Raw genomic sequence first — 12,163 nt, forward strand, 5'->3', positions numbered from 1 at the left:
GGCGGAGCCGTGGCTGCTGCCGCGGGGCAGTTCTCGCCTTCTGTGCCTGCCAGGGGCTGGCTCGTCCAGGAGGTCTCGGTGCTGCTTGGACTCCTGGCCTGGGGAGCAGCAGAATAAGATGGAGAGAGCCCCAGGCCCTCCCCGCCCCCGTCTCTTGAAGCATTTAGATGCGCCTGGGTAACGCCGCCCAGCGCACGCTGCCTGAGGAAGGGTCACTGTGCGGAGCGTCTGCCCCGCGCAGCGGGTTATCGACCTCATTTTGCAGCCAGCTTTTCCACGTGTGGCTGAGTCGTGTTCCTCAGGGTGGGAGACACAATAGCTCTGACCTCCTCTCTGTAACTGCTCCTTCGGTTGTACTGAAACCTGAAACTTCTTATGTGACAGCAGCTTTCTAACCTGAGGAAGGGCAGTTTTACCAGCCTTCCTGAACGGGCCAAGCGGGAGAAATCTCGGCCCAAGGATGGCGTGTCTGACACATTGCGTTTGTCCGAAAACAAGGGCTTGTGCTTAAGTTCCTCCATATCTCGGATCTGCTCGTCGTATTCTCAGAACTGCTCCTGAACACAACGTGCTGTTCACTGAAAGCTGCGATCGTTGTGTAACAGACGGTGTGGAAACTGCCCCTATGAGCATGACCGCCATTAAACAGTAAAAGCAGGGATGCGGGAGCCTGGGCTGCACCGTTGCCAGTCTCTCGTTTGCCAGCCGACCGCCGCTGCAGTTCCAGTTCTGGGCTGTCTCGTAGACTCACGAGAGAAGTCGCGTCAGATATTCCCCTAACAGCCTGAACTCTGAGCTAGGAGTCAGCAAGCCAAGGCCCCTAGGTTTTCCAGTTGCATACCTTCCTGGTGTGTGACTCACCCATCAGAAGGGCAGTGCAGAAAGATAACCTGAAACCTGAACCATTTCCTCCAGCAGTAAAAGGTGTGCAACTCGGCACAAGTTGTCTGGCACGGAAGGGGCCACAGGGCTCTCCTTGTACTGACTGGACAGGATGGAGTGGGCTGTTAATGGAAGTGGCTACCCATTGGGCGTGCTCTTGTGCACATATTCACTTGTGCACGGCATATGCTACACGGCATGTACATTGCTTGTATCTTGTGTAACTTATTTCAAGCTCCACGAATGTGTTTGTTTTGCAGCAGCATAATTGAATTACAGAAGGCTAATAGCTACGTAACTGCATCTACTGCTGCATTACTTCACAGCAGTGCTGCCCAGGTGGCAGCCATGGGCCATGCTCAGCCTGCGAGGGTTCATTTGGGGCCCCCAGGCTCCCTCCCTCCTGTGGCAGTCAGTCTCCAGGCTCCCCTTCCCTTCTCCACCTTTTGTGCTCTGCCTCGGGGTGGTGTGGAGCACAACGCACTGTGCAGGGGGGTCACCTACACATGGCATAGCGCAACGCAGCCGGGGGGAGCCTCCGTGTGTGGTGGGATACAGTACAGGGTGGGAGGGGGAGGAAGAGGGGAGTGTTCAAGTGTGTGGCACAGTTGGTTGTGGGGGGGCAGCCCTGGGTGCAGCCTATGGCCTGGGGGTACGTGGGGCAGCCCTGACTTGTAGCATACAAATATGTTTCTATATCAGTAGTTTCCAGACTTTGTGTTGCATCCAGGATGACTCTGGAGGCTTTTTATTTTTTCAGGAGAAGCACAAAAGCCAAAACAAGCTTCTCCAAACTATATACTATATACGGGGTCTGTGGAGTCTGTCTTTGTAGTTGGGGCAAGTTCAGACTCCTGTGCCTGTGTGTCGAGGAGCTTCTACAGTGCAGATTCAGATTTCTGTATTCCCACCCATTTCTCTTCAGATGATGATCTCTTGGCTGTCTCCAGTAGGGAGCAGGGCAGCTCTGTCTCTTCTCACCTGGGGTCATCTTCTTAGCACTGCTTATCACAGGCCTCGGCACTTCAGTTCACTGAACTGTCCCCCCTTTTCTTACATACTGATCAATCACTGTGGTTCGGACTGAATGGCTTCTGTGATTTGGTTTCACTGCTTGGAGGAAGGTAGTGACAGAGCCAGCAAGGAGGAGTTAGAGTATTCAGGACTCCCTGGCAATTGGTTCACATACCATCATTTAAAAAAATGAAGGATTGCATGCAAAATTTCCCTTGTACACACTTATATTAGGTGTGATAGGCTTAATTATTTCCAGACTATGGCAAAAGAAAATAATACTTCTTCAAATATGGCAGGGCTTTGCACAGTGAAAGCCGGAGGAAGCGTGGTGAAGCAGCGGCTGTTACTGACGTCTGTCCTGTCGCTAAGATTACAAGAGGCACATGACATGAGCCACATTTCAATAGGGGTTAGTATGCTGCAGTGCTCTGTCAGCATCCTAGCCTTTTAACTCGGCTAACTGTAAAGAGCCTGGTAATTCTCGTCTGGATGTATTGTTTGATTAAAGTCATTCTGCTTACCTCTGTAAAAAAGTTACATCAAGAAAAGCCGGAAACATCTGAGGAGCTCCTGGAGAAGGTGAAGACTTGTTGATGAGAAGAGGGGTACTTGCTTCCCAGAACCCTGCTGCTTTGTCACATGAGAGATCAGCCAAAGGCCTAGTTCTCCATGGAGCTTTGCTCTGCACTTATTTTGTGGCAGCCAGGGCAGAACAGCCAACCTCCCTCCCCCAGGGTAACCCAATTCAGACTCTGCTCTTTGATATGAACAACAGGGTCAGGATACATTTCTGAATCTTCTCACTGAGGACATTTTCCAGCCTGGGGAGTGATCGGCCGTTTCCCTGTCTCATGCTGTAAATTGCACTTTCTTTAACACTGCCCTCGTGCATGTTAAAATCATAGTTTTTAGTCCTCCTACTGGCATCCAGATCATTGGAGGTCAGTCTTGACAGCCACATAACTCATTCACGCAGTAATTGGCACATTCAAAATTAGACCAACTGCATGACGTCTGAGCTTTGGACTGGCACTGGGGTGAGTCAGCACCTTCCCATGTGATAGCTCCCTTCTCGCTGGAAGGAGACGCTCTCCATTACGTCATACTTTATTGCACAAACCTGAAAATGAATGAATTCAGTGTTGATCCTTCAGGAGCATCCAGCTCTGTAGGCTGATCCAAAACACTCTTCAGAATGGCTAAGTAAGCATACCCTGTTCCTTCAGCCTTCCTCACAGGTCGCGTTTCTTTTGGCCATCTTTGCTCTCCAGCTTATCTGAGCACTTTATGTAATGGTATGCTACTCCACATCTTTCCACCAGGCCTCTCTGTTTCTGTGCATTTCCTTTTATGTTACCACTACTTAGCCACAGATCATTTGAGGAGGATCACCAGGATTTTTAAGGCAGGTTCACAACCGTGCATAGGCTGAAACGAGTGATGCCAAAGCTTCTAGACACCTTCTGCTGTTGCGGGACGCATTCAAGAGGCTTAGCTGGAGAGTCTGGATGCGAGTAATGTGAAAATGGGTTGGGGGGAGATCCTGACTAAGTAGGAGACTCCTTGTGTAAGAGAGCTTCATGTTTCTAGGAGGCATTTTGCTGCTCAGCAGCTCCAGTCCCCTCGACCACGGCCCCAGGGTGCCTGGCTTCAGACTGGGAGATGATGCTAATTGCATCCAGCTGTGAAGAGCTCACAAGGTTCTCCTTAACCCTGTAGCCAGGCTTTTATACCTGAACCCACCACTTACCCCATCCTCTCTGCTTCTGAGTTCCCCATGACTCCCTGCCCTTCAGGCAGGGGTGGAGAGGGCTGCCTGGCTGCTGACCTTGGGACTTGCTGCTGCTGCAGCAGCAGCAGCTTCAGGAGCTCGGAGCTGGCCATGTAAGGGTGCCTGTCTCTCTGGACGAGAGAAGCTCTGGTGGTGAGAAGTTCCTTCTCACAAGCTCCCCCTTTCCATGTCACCCTGCAGCTCTGTGCTGGCCAAAGGACAGAGGCTGAGCAGGAAAGCAGCCAGCTGTGTGCCAGGCAGGAGTAGAGCCCCCGCACTGCCACATGCATAACCTGCTGCTGAATGACACTGCTGCACCAGCGTAAGCCTCTGAGGCCAGTGGGGTTTCACTTCCCGGCCTCTCCTGCCTGGCTACAGGTACTGGTCAGGAACAGCCTCTGTCCTGGTTCTCGTTCTGCCACACACGAGCCTCCAGGTCACATATGCTGAAGCATCCTTATGCTGAGCTGGGTCACTCAAAGGGGAACAGAGATGACTCAAGGGTTTGCTGTGACTTGTCGCACCATCCCTAGACCCTTCTAGCTCTGCTGATGTTGGCTTACACTGACCCCAGGATTCTCCAGCATCTGTGCGTAGGCTATGCTTGATCTGGTGGTTGTGTTGACGGTGCCTGTGTCTTGTGGTGTCTTGATCTTGCCGCCTCTGGCAGGAATAGCTTCTCGCAGAGGAAAAAACAAAGGTCAGAAGTGACTTCCTGCTGCAACCTGCTCCTTATTTCCAGCCCCAGCTCCTGCATCTTCCTCTTCACTCCCCATGCGTGCCATTCTCCCCTTATTGCAGTCTGCTCCCTGCCCCTGCTTCCCTTGGCCCTTTCCTGTAGGAAGACTTCCCTGCACGCGCGGCTGAGCTGCCCGTCCCCCTCGGCCCTGTGCATTCTGCTTTCCTGGCATGCTGAGCATCTGCCCTGTGGATGGCTCCAGACTCTTCCTCTCCCCTTGCAGCTGTGCCGCCCTATGGACCTCTCCTCATTCTGGCTGTTTTCCATGTACTCATCCTCAGCTGGGGATGAGCAGGAGCTGGTCTCTGCAGGAGTTCTGCCTGGGAGGACTGAGCTACATTAACATAGCTAATTGGTCCCATACTGTCAAGGGTTGGTCTAAAATAGCCTTTCCTGGGCTGCGTTTTGTTGCTGCAGGTGATGTCGTTGCCTTGCCTTCCCTACTTGCAGCACTGCCGCATTTCTTTTGTGGGCACAGAGTCTGTGATGAATTTGAAATAAAGCTCCACATGCATTGGTACTGTTAGATTCAATTAAAATAAAGTTGATTTGCACGTGCACATTCAGCACATCCACATACCTCAGCGTGTGTTGTACCTCTGCCAGTGCTGCTGAGCTGCCTGTAGTGTGCCTTGATGCAAGCAGCTGTCTGCATGCCTGTTGTATGCACAAGCCACTGAAGTGTGCAGTACCTTACAGCCCTGCTGTCTGTGCTGGACATGAGGGGAGCTGGACAGCTGAGGGCTGCCGTGCCGTGCATCTGATGAATACTGTTCATGGGCGCTTTGGATCCATATGTGCTCTGTCAGTGCAATGCAAGGCTGTGCCTCCATGGAGCAGGCAGGGGCTGGCACTGGTGGGCACCTCTGCCCAGTACAGGGGTGGATTCTCCCAGCATCTCCTGGCAGCAGCAGGAGACCCAGTGACTGTCCTCTCTCCTCCCCATAGGGCGTGCACCATGCTGGGCTCTGGGTTCAAGGCTGAGCGCCTGCGGGTCAACCTGCGACTCGTCATCAATCGCCTCAAGTTGCTGGAGAAGAAGAAAAGTGAGTAAAAGGGGGAGTTGGGGGGAGCCCAGGCACGCAGTTCAGTGCTGCTAGGGCAGGCTGTGAGCAGGTTGTGCAAGTCCCATCCTGTTTCCCTCTGCTTGCCCAAAGGGTGTTGGCTTCTCTGGGCAGAACCTCCGGTGCTTGACAGACTAGGTGGGGGCTCAGGGCAGGGAAGGTTACATCACTCCGTCATGGCCAGCATCTTGTGCCCTCTACACACTCTGAAAGTGGGTTTGGATTGGGGCTTGAAGGCCCCAGTTGCCCTGGAGGTCTGGGGTCTTCCCAATCTGGCTGTAGCCACTTCTAGCTTGGCCCTTCTGCAGGGGCCCTGGGAACCAGAGTGTTCATCTCATCTAGCCCAGGCAGCGGATTATGTGCAGCAGGGTGGGATCTGCGGAGCTTGTGCTGCCCCTTCTGGGTCAGGGTTGGACTTGGACAAACCAGGCACTGGGGAGAGACCCAGTCCTTTTCCGTACCCACCGCAGTGCAGGAGGGGCCTTGTGGAAGGTGTGGAACCCAGGTCCTGCTCGGAGGAGCCTGCACTGTGAGGGCGTGACCCCCGGGCAGGGCAGGCCTGGGAAGGGTGCCCCCAGCCTGGGTGGGGCAGAGGAGAAGAGGACTGGGAGGGGTCCCTTCTCTGCGGGCCTGGAGTACAGGGGTGGCAGGTTGCCCTTGCCCCTGGCATGACCCTGTTACTTGCCCTGCAGCGGAGCTAGCCCAGAAGGCACGGAAGGAGATTGCGGATTATTTGGCCGCTGGTAAGGATGAACGTGCACGGATCCGGGTGGAGCACATCATCCGGGAGGACTACCTGGTGGAAGCCATGGAAATCCTGGAGCTGTACTGCGACCTGCTTCTGGCTCGCTTTGGTCTGATCCAGTCCATGAAGTAAGGCCCTGGGCATCAGGCGTCCGTGGGGCAGGGGCTTCCCTTTGCACAGGGATGGCCGGGTCTGGGTCTTAGTCCATGAGGCCTCTTGAATGGCCTGGCTATGCGATAGGATCCTCTGGTCTGGGCAGCTCATGGGCTGCAGACATGGCTAACGCATTGTCCGGCCTTCTCCTAGGGAGCTGGACTCTGGCCTGGCAGAAGCTGTCTCTACACTGATCTGGGCTGCCCCACGGCTGCAGTCTGAAGTAACTGAGCTGAAAATCGTGAGTAGGGCAGTGCCCAGATGGGCAGGGTGGTGTGTCTGGTCAGGGCTGTCTAGAGCGACTCCCAGGGAGGTCTTGGTGCCTCCTATTTGTGTTGGTGCTGCGGGGCGCCTGACCGGGGGGCCCCAGGCAGGGAAGGCAAAGCGCTGCTGCTAGGGCTGGTCTGCATGGGGCTGGGGAGCCCAGGGTGTCACTATGCTCTGACTCTAGGCTTGTTCCCTGCTGCAGGTTGCAGACCAGCTGTGCGCAAAGTACAGCAAGGAGTATGGCAAGTTGTGCCGCACCAACCAGATCGGGACCGTCAATGACAGGGTAAGCGGTGGGGGGCTCGGTGTGACAGCCGAGCACAGGGTGGGGGCAGGAAGCAGACCCTTCCTCTCTGGGGCAGTTGTGGCATGCATTTAGCACGGACCTGCATGCTGCTTCCTGGGATGTGGTGCCTGCATCGTTCCTGGGAGAGCCCTGGGGAGAGCAGTGCTCAGAGCTGGGATGTCCCTGCTGCAGAGTTGCAGCCACCACTGCAGAACTGCTTGGGGCCAGGGGCAAGGCCTCCCCTTAAACTGTTGTGGCCAGAGAGGAGCAAGGCAGCTAGAGCCCTTGCTCTGCACCTCAGGCAGAATCCCCTGGCAGCTGCTCCCAGGCAAGGATGGCTCCAGAAGCCTTGGTGCCAGCACCCAACAGAGGGGTCCTGGCCAGGCCTGGCCTCTGCAGGTGCCAGTCACAGCCCAGCCACACCCCAGTGCTGGCACAGTGCCTGAGAGCCGTGTCCCTGCCTTGCAGCTGATGCATAAGTTGAGTGTGGAGTCTCCCCCCAAGATCCTGGTGGAGCGGTACCTGATCGAGATTGCCAAGAACTACAATGTGCCCTATGAGCCCGACTCCGTGGTAATGGTGAGTGAGGCCCAGGCTGCCCCTCCCCAGATGCCCTTCCCCACGCCCGAGGCATTGCCCTGGTGCTGGGGCATCTCTGAGAAAAGAGGAGCAGACATGACCACGAGCTGCAGCATCCCTGAAACATGTCCCATCCCCTGCCCTGCACCCCCTCTCCACCCAGGCCCTTCCAGCCTGTGCTGCCCTATCCGGGGCCGTGCCCCACCCCAGCCCCGTAGGCTGGGTCTGCAGTGCAATATCCAGGGCCCCAACCTCACACAGGCCCTCTGGGGACTGTGGTACCAGTCAGTCCTGACTCCTTGTGCTCCATTTCTGTGGCCTGCCCACGCAGGCCCAGGTTCCTGTTGCAGGGCTGGCAGGGGTTGCTGTGGCCACCAACATGAGCCTCTTCCTCCCTGTCAGGCCGAGGCCCCTGCCGGCAGTGAGGCGGACCTGATCGGGTTTTCAGATGACGTGAAGAAAGGCGGCCGTGGAGGGGGGGGCGGTGGGTTCACTGCCCCGATGATGGGTGCTGATGGAGTTGTGCCCATGCCTATGCCCATGCCCATGCCATCACCACCCCCCCCCTTCTCCTACCCACCACCCAAGGGACCGGTAAGTGTTTCTCGGCTGGCTGCTGCTGCATGGGGCATGTGTGCTCTGAGGGGAGGGCCCCAGTGCACCTGTGGTGCAGATCTGTTTGGAGCCCAGGGAACTGCCCACCTGGCAGCTCGGGCTTTGGGGAGAGTGCCTGTCCCAAAGCTCCCAGGCAGTCGTTTCTCTTGCACCCAGATGCTTTGAACACTGAGTTCTGCTTTCCTTGATGGATGTCTCGTTCCCTAGTGTGGGTCGCCTCCTAGGGCGAGTTTCTGTCCATGACTCTGATCAGTGTTTCTGAGACCAGTGTGCTTGGTGATGCTGTGATGTTGGGCCCCTGGGTCACTGCTGTGGGCACCAGGGGTGGTCTGGTGTGGGAGCAAGCACAGCCCCTGCTGGCAACACCTGATTTGCTTCTCTGTGCAGGAGAACTTCAACCACCTGCCTGTGGGGACCTACCAGCCTTTCACCAACATTCACCCACCTCCAATACCACCCATGCCCCCGACCTACGAGTCTGTAAGTACCTGCGCCAGTCCCAGAGGAGGGCACTGAGGGCCACTGAGAAGACGGCTAGCTTCTTGGGTGTACTCCTCCCAACCCTTTCCCATAGGGATGTTAAAGGATTAATTGCTTAACCGAGAAGCCCAGTTTAGTTTGGGGTGGGTGCCATTCGTCAGGGAAGAGGGGAAAGCCAGGGAGCTGTGGGGTGCTTCAGCAGGAACCAGAAGGCAGCAGGAGGGGGGTGGGGGGGGCTAATACCCATAGTCTAAAAGGAAAACAGTAGGGAGGTGGTCTAATGACTCATCAGTTCAGCAACTGGTTGCTAGTTCAGGGTGCTCCCTCCCAGGGTGGGGCTTCACCTGGCCTGTGTTGGCTGGCTGGGCTTCCCCACCTCCTAGCAGCAGCTGTGGGAGCTGCTGTGTTACAGGGTAAGGGTTCAACCAATATAATTAGAAGAGGTTAAAAGAATCATTTTTAAATGGTATTTGCATCCCTAACCTGGGGGTGGCTGTGTACTGCTTGGTGGCATGCTGGTCCACAGGGCATGCAGGAGCCTCTGCATGGGGCAGGGAGCTTGCTAGAGGGCTGAGCCAGGGGCCCCAGTGTCCAGAACGCAGAGTAGTGTCTGGCCGTGAAGATCAGAAGGCTGCAGCAAGCTGTCCTGCACAGGCTGCATGTCCCACGGGCAGGCTGGAGCCCTGCAGCTCGTGTCACAGGTTTGCCTCCTGCAGCTTTCCCTGGGCACCAGACATGTAGCTCGGGGACTGCTGGAAACGGTGCAATCTGCACCAAGCAAACTCCCCCTTGCTGCTGACTTTGCACCCAGCCCCAGAGGGGCAGGCAGGGCTCTGCATGGCCTGTCTGCATGCGCTCTCCCAGCCAGTCACTGTTTTCTTGGAAGCTGCCTGTTGTCATGTCGCCTTCACCCCATCTTCAGGCTCCATGTTCCCAGCCTGGGCCTGGGCCTGGCCCTTGTAAGGCCGGGGGCAGCCTGCTCTCAGTGTCTATAAGAGCTGCAACAGCAACTGTTGGCTTCTTGCCCCGGGACCATTTACAGCTCAGTGCCTTCCCTGTTCTGACCTGGAATGAGTCCTCCCAGCGCGTATGCCAGGGGCCTTTGTGATTCATCCCTCCCTTGGGGCAGCCTCCTTCCTTGATGCTGAAGACAAGTTGTGCAGGTGCCAAGTCCTGATTAACCAGGACAGCATTCATCTGGCACATCTACCTGGGTGGCCCAGGCATGTGGGCAGCCCGGGGGGAGGCCTGGCCCCATGGTGACAGCTTGTCTGTTCCAGATTGACATTGGCCCTGACCAGGACGTGCCTTCTGCTCAGGTGGCTGGTGAGTGTGGCAGGGGCTCGGGGGCCTGGGCTGGCTGGGACCCTGAGAGAAGGATGCATCTGTTGGAGATGGCAGGGAGGGGGGCCCAAAGCAGGCGCTGGTGACAGAGGGGATGATGAGGTTTGGAACCTTGCAGCAGAGGCTCAAGGGAAACAGAGCAGGGCGCGTTAGAGGAGCAGGCCTGTGTCTAGCAGCGCAGTCTGCCCCAGTGTGGCTCCCTCTGAGCAGGCCCTGTGGGCTGAGGTAGCCAGCCCATCCCTGTGCTTCCCTGGCAGCGGTGGGTGGGCAGGCAATGCAGAAGCCCTCGTGGGGCAGTGGGGCTGGCTCTGCACCTGTGGGAGCAGTGAGCACAGGGCGAGTGGGAGGTGGGACTGATCCCCCGCTTGTAACGCTGCCCCATTGCCCTCACCAGGTCCCGGGCCGAAGCCAGAGACCTTTGCAAAGCCCGCGGCCAGAGCACCAGACCTGCATGACAACTTCGTGCTGCCCGAACTACCGTCCGTGCCAGACACGCTGCCTGCTGCGTCTGCAGGTGCCAGCAGTGCTGCCTCCGAAGACATTGACTTTGACGACCTCTCTCGGAGGTTTGAGGAGCTTAAGAAGAAGACGTGAGGCCAAGGGGGCTGGGCTGGGCTCCAGTACGGGGCAGGAGCTCAGACTGGGCTGCTTCACTCCAAATGGTCTCCCCTAGCACCCGGGTCCTGTATTAACGGAAAACAAATGCTCTGTCCTCTCAGCTCTTCTGCTGTGCTTGTACCAAATGCTGCTGCTTCCCAGGCCCTTGCTCCAGCAGGTGCAGGCTGGAGCCGCTTGGAGGTGGGGCAAGGAGCGGCTCCGCTGCTGTCTGTGGGGGTGCAGGGCTGGGGTGATGTTCCCCGTTCTCTCCCCATGGGCTCTGTGACCTTCCCACAGGGCAAGGTGACTGGGATTCCCTGTTCCCGGCCTCTCAGGGAGCTCTCCATGGCCTTGGCTGCTCCACAGGGGTAGGTCTGTTCCCCCCACGAGAGGCAGCACCGGGCAGGCCCCTGGGCGCCGGCCTTGGGCGTGCACTGGCAGGGCACCAGCAGGTGGGTGTTGCACTCTAGCCCTGTCCTGAGCAGGGTGCGGGGCTGGCTGTGCCCTGTGCCCCCCATATCCTCTCAGCCCTGCAGTGCCCATGGTGTAATGTACTTGTACATAATATTTTCACTCCGCTTTTCTCTAATGGGTTTCAGTGGGTTTGTACTGGGTAGATTCCTTCCTAATAAAGGCTCAGGCCACAAGCAGCACGAGCGGGGCAGGTGTGCTTCTTTGGGCCAGCCTTGCACTGGGGGGAATTACTGGGCTGCTTCTGCATGGCCCTGGTCCTGGTCCTGGTCCTCTCCCTCTCTATAGGAGCCTCCTAGCTGCCTGGGCCCTTGTGTGGGGCCTGACACCCCGCGCTGGGCCAGTCCTGGGCACAAATTTAACATGCAGGGCAGAGGGGCATATTCACCCAGGCCCTGGGGGGTTGATGCCCTGCCCAGGAGCTACTTCCTGGTGTCTCGCAGGGCTCCTGAGCTCCCTTGGTCCTGGCTGTGGGACTCCCTTGGGCAAGGGGGCCTGTGCCAAAGGCAGTAAGAGCTCAGCCCCCCTATCCTGGGGGGAGGCAGCAGGCTGGCTGGGAGTCCTTGACCAACCCTCCAAACTCCTCCCTTTCTTGTGCAGGCAGGTGCCTGATGCAGGGGGGCAGCAGCTGCCAGTACCTGGAGGTGGTGGTGCTCTAAGGGAAGTGGAGGGAGGTGGGGATGGGCCAGCCTGCGCCATGAGCTGTAGCTCTCCTGGCCTGTGTGTGGAGGGGTCAGGGCATGGGTGCGGTGGGAGCCTGTGCTGTTGAACTGACAGTGTTGGCTGCAGGGTGGGGCAGGGAGCTGGGGGCTGCAGCTCAGGGAGGTCCCAGCTCCCCTCCACCCCTGCCCCCCTGTGCCAACGCACCGAGCCTCCCTGGAGTGCCCGGCTTGGGCTGGGAGCGGCAGAGGCAGTTACTGCGGGGCCCTACTCCCCCACAGGCTCGGGCTGCGCGGGGCCTCGTGCTGCTGGCTCGGGCCCACGGGGCTCCCCGGGACTCGCAGCTCCCCCGCCCGCAGGACCCAGCTACCTTCCCGCCCCGCCCCGCGTCGCAGCACCGCAGACCGCCCTTGCCAAGCACGCGTTTATTGGGACGGCGGGGCCGGGAAAAAGATCGGGGCCGAGGCGGGCTCAGGGCGGCGCGGCTGCGGGC

General features: G+C 57.7%; 2 protein-coding genes across 3 annotated transcripts in view; one reads left to right on the forward strand and one right to left on the reverse strand.

Moving 5' to 3' along the window:
* The first annotated feature begins 5,357 nt into the window (after positions 1-5,357).
* IST1 (IST1, ESCRT-III associated factor) lies at positions 5,358-11,213 on the forward strand. Of its 2 annotated transcripts, XM_025192255.1 has the most exons (9): positions 5,358-5,455; positions 6,166-6,346; positions 6,525-6,612; positions 6,841-6,924; positions 7,393-7,503; positions 7,906-8,097; positions 8,506-8,598; positions 9,879-9,924; positions 10,337-11,213. In XM_025192255.1, exons 1-9 carry the CDS (start codon positions 5,368-5,370, stop codon positions 10,534-10,536), a joined length of 1,083 nt encoding a protein of 360 aa, XP_025048040.1. In that variant the 5' UTR covers positions 5,358-5,367; the 3' UTR covers positions 10,537-11,213. The 2 variants fall into 2 exon arrangements, with proteins under 2 accessions (XP_025048040.1, XP_025048039.1); XM_025192254.1 differs by lacking the exon at positions 9,879-9,924.
* Positions 10,658-12,163, reverse strand: part of PKD1L3 (polycystin 1 like 3, transient receptor potential channel interacting) — an 8,512-nt gene continuing 7,006 nt past the window's right edge. The window contains exon 10 of the mRNA XM_014525871.2: positions 10,658-10,768. Within this exon, the coding sequence (XP_014381357.1) occupies positions 10,658-10,768 (111 nt within the window). The remainder of the gene's footprint in view (positions 10,769-12,163) is intronic.

This window comes from Alligator sinensis, unplaced genomic scaffold (assembly GCF_000455745.1).
Source record: "Alligator sinensis unplaced genomic scaffold, ASM45574v1 scaffold1060_1, whole genome shotgun sequence".
Taxonomy (NCBI): Eukaryota; Metazoa; Chordata; order Crocodylia; family Alligatoridae; genus Alligator; species Alligator sinensis.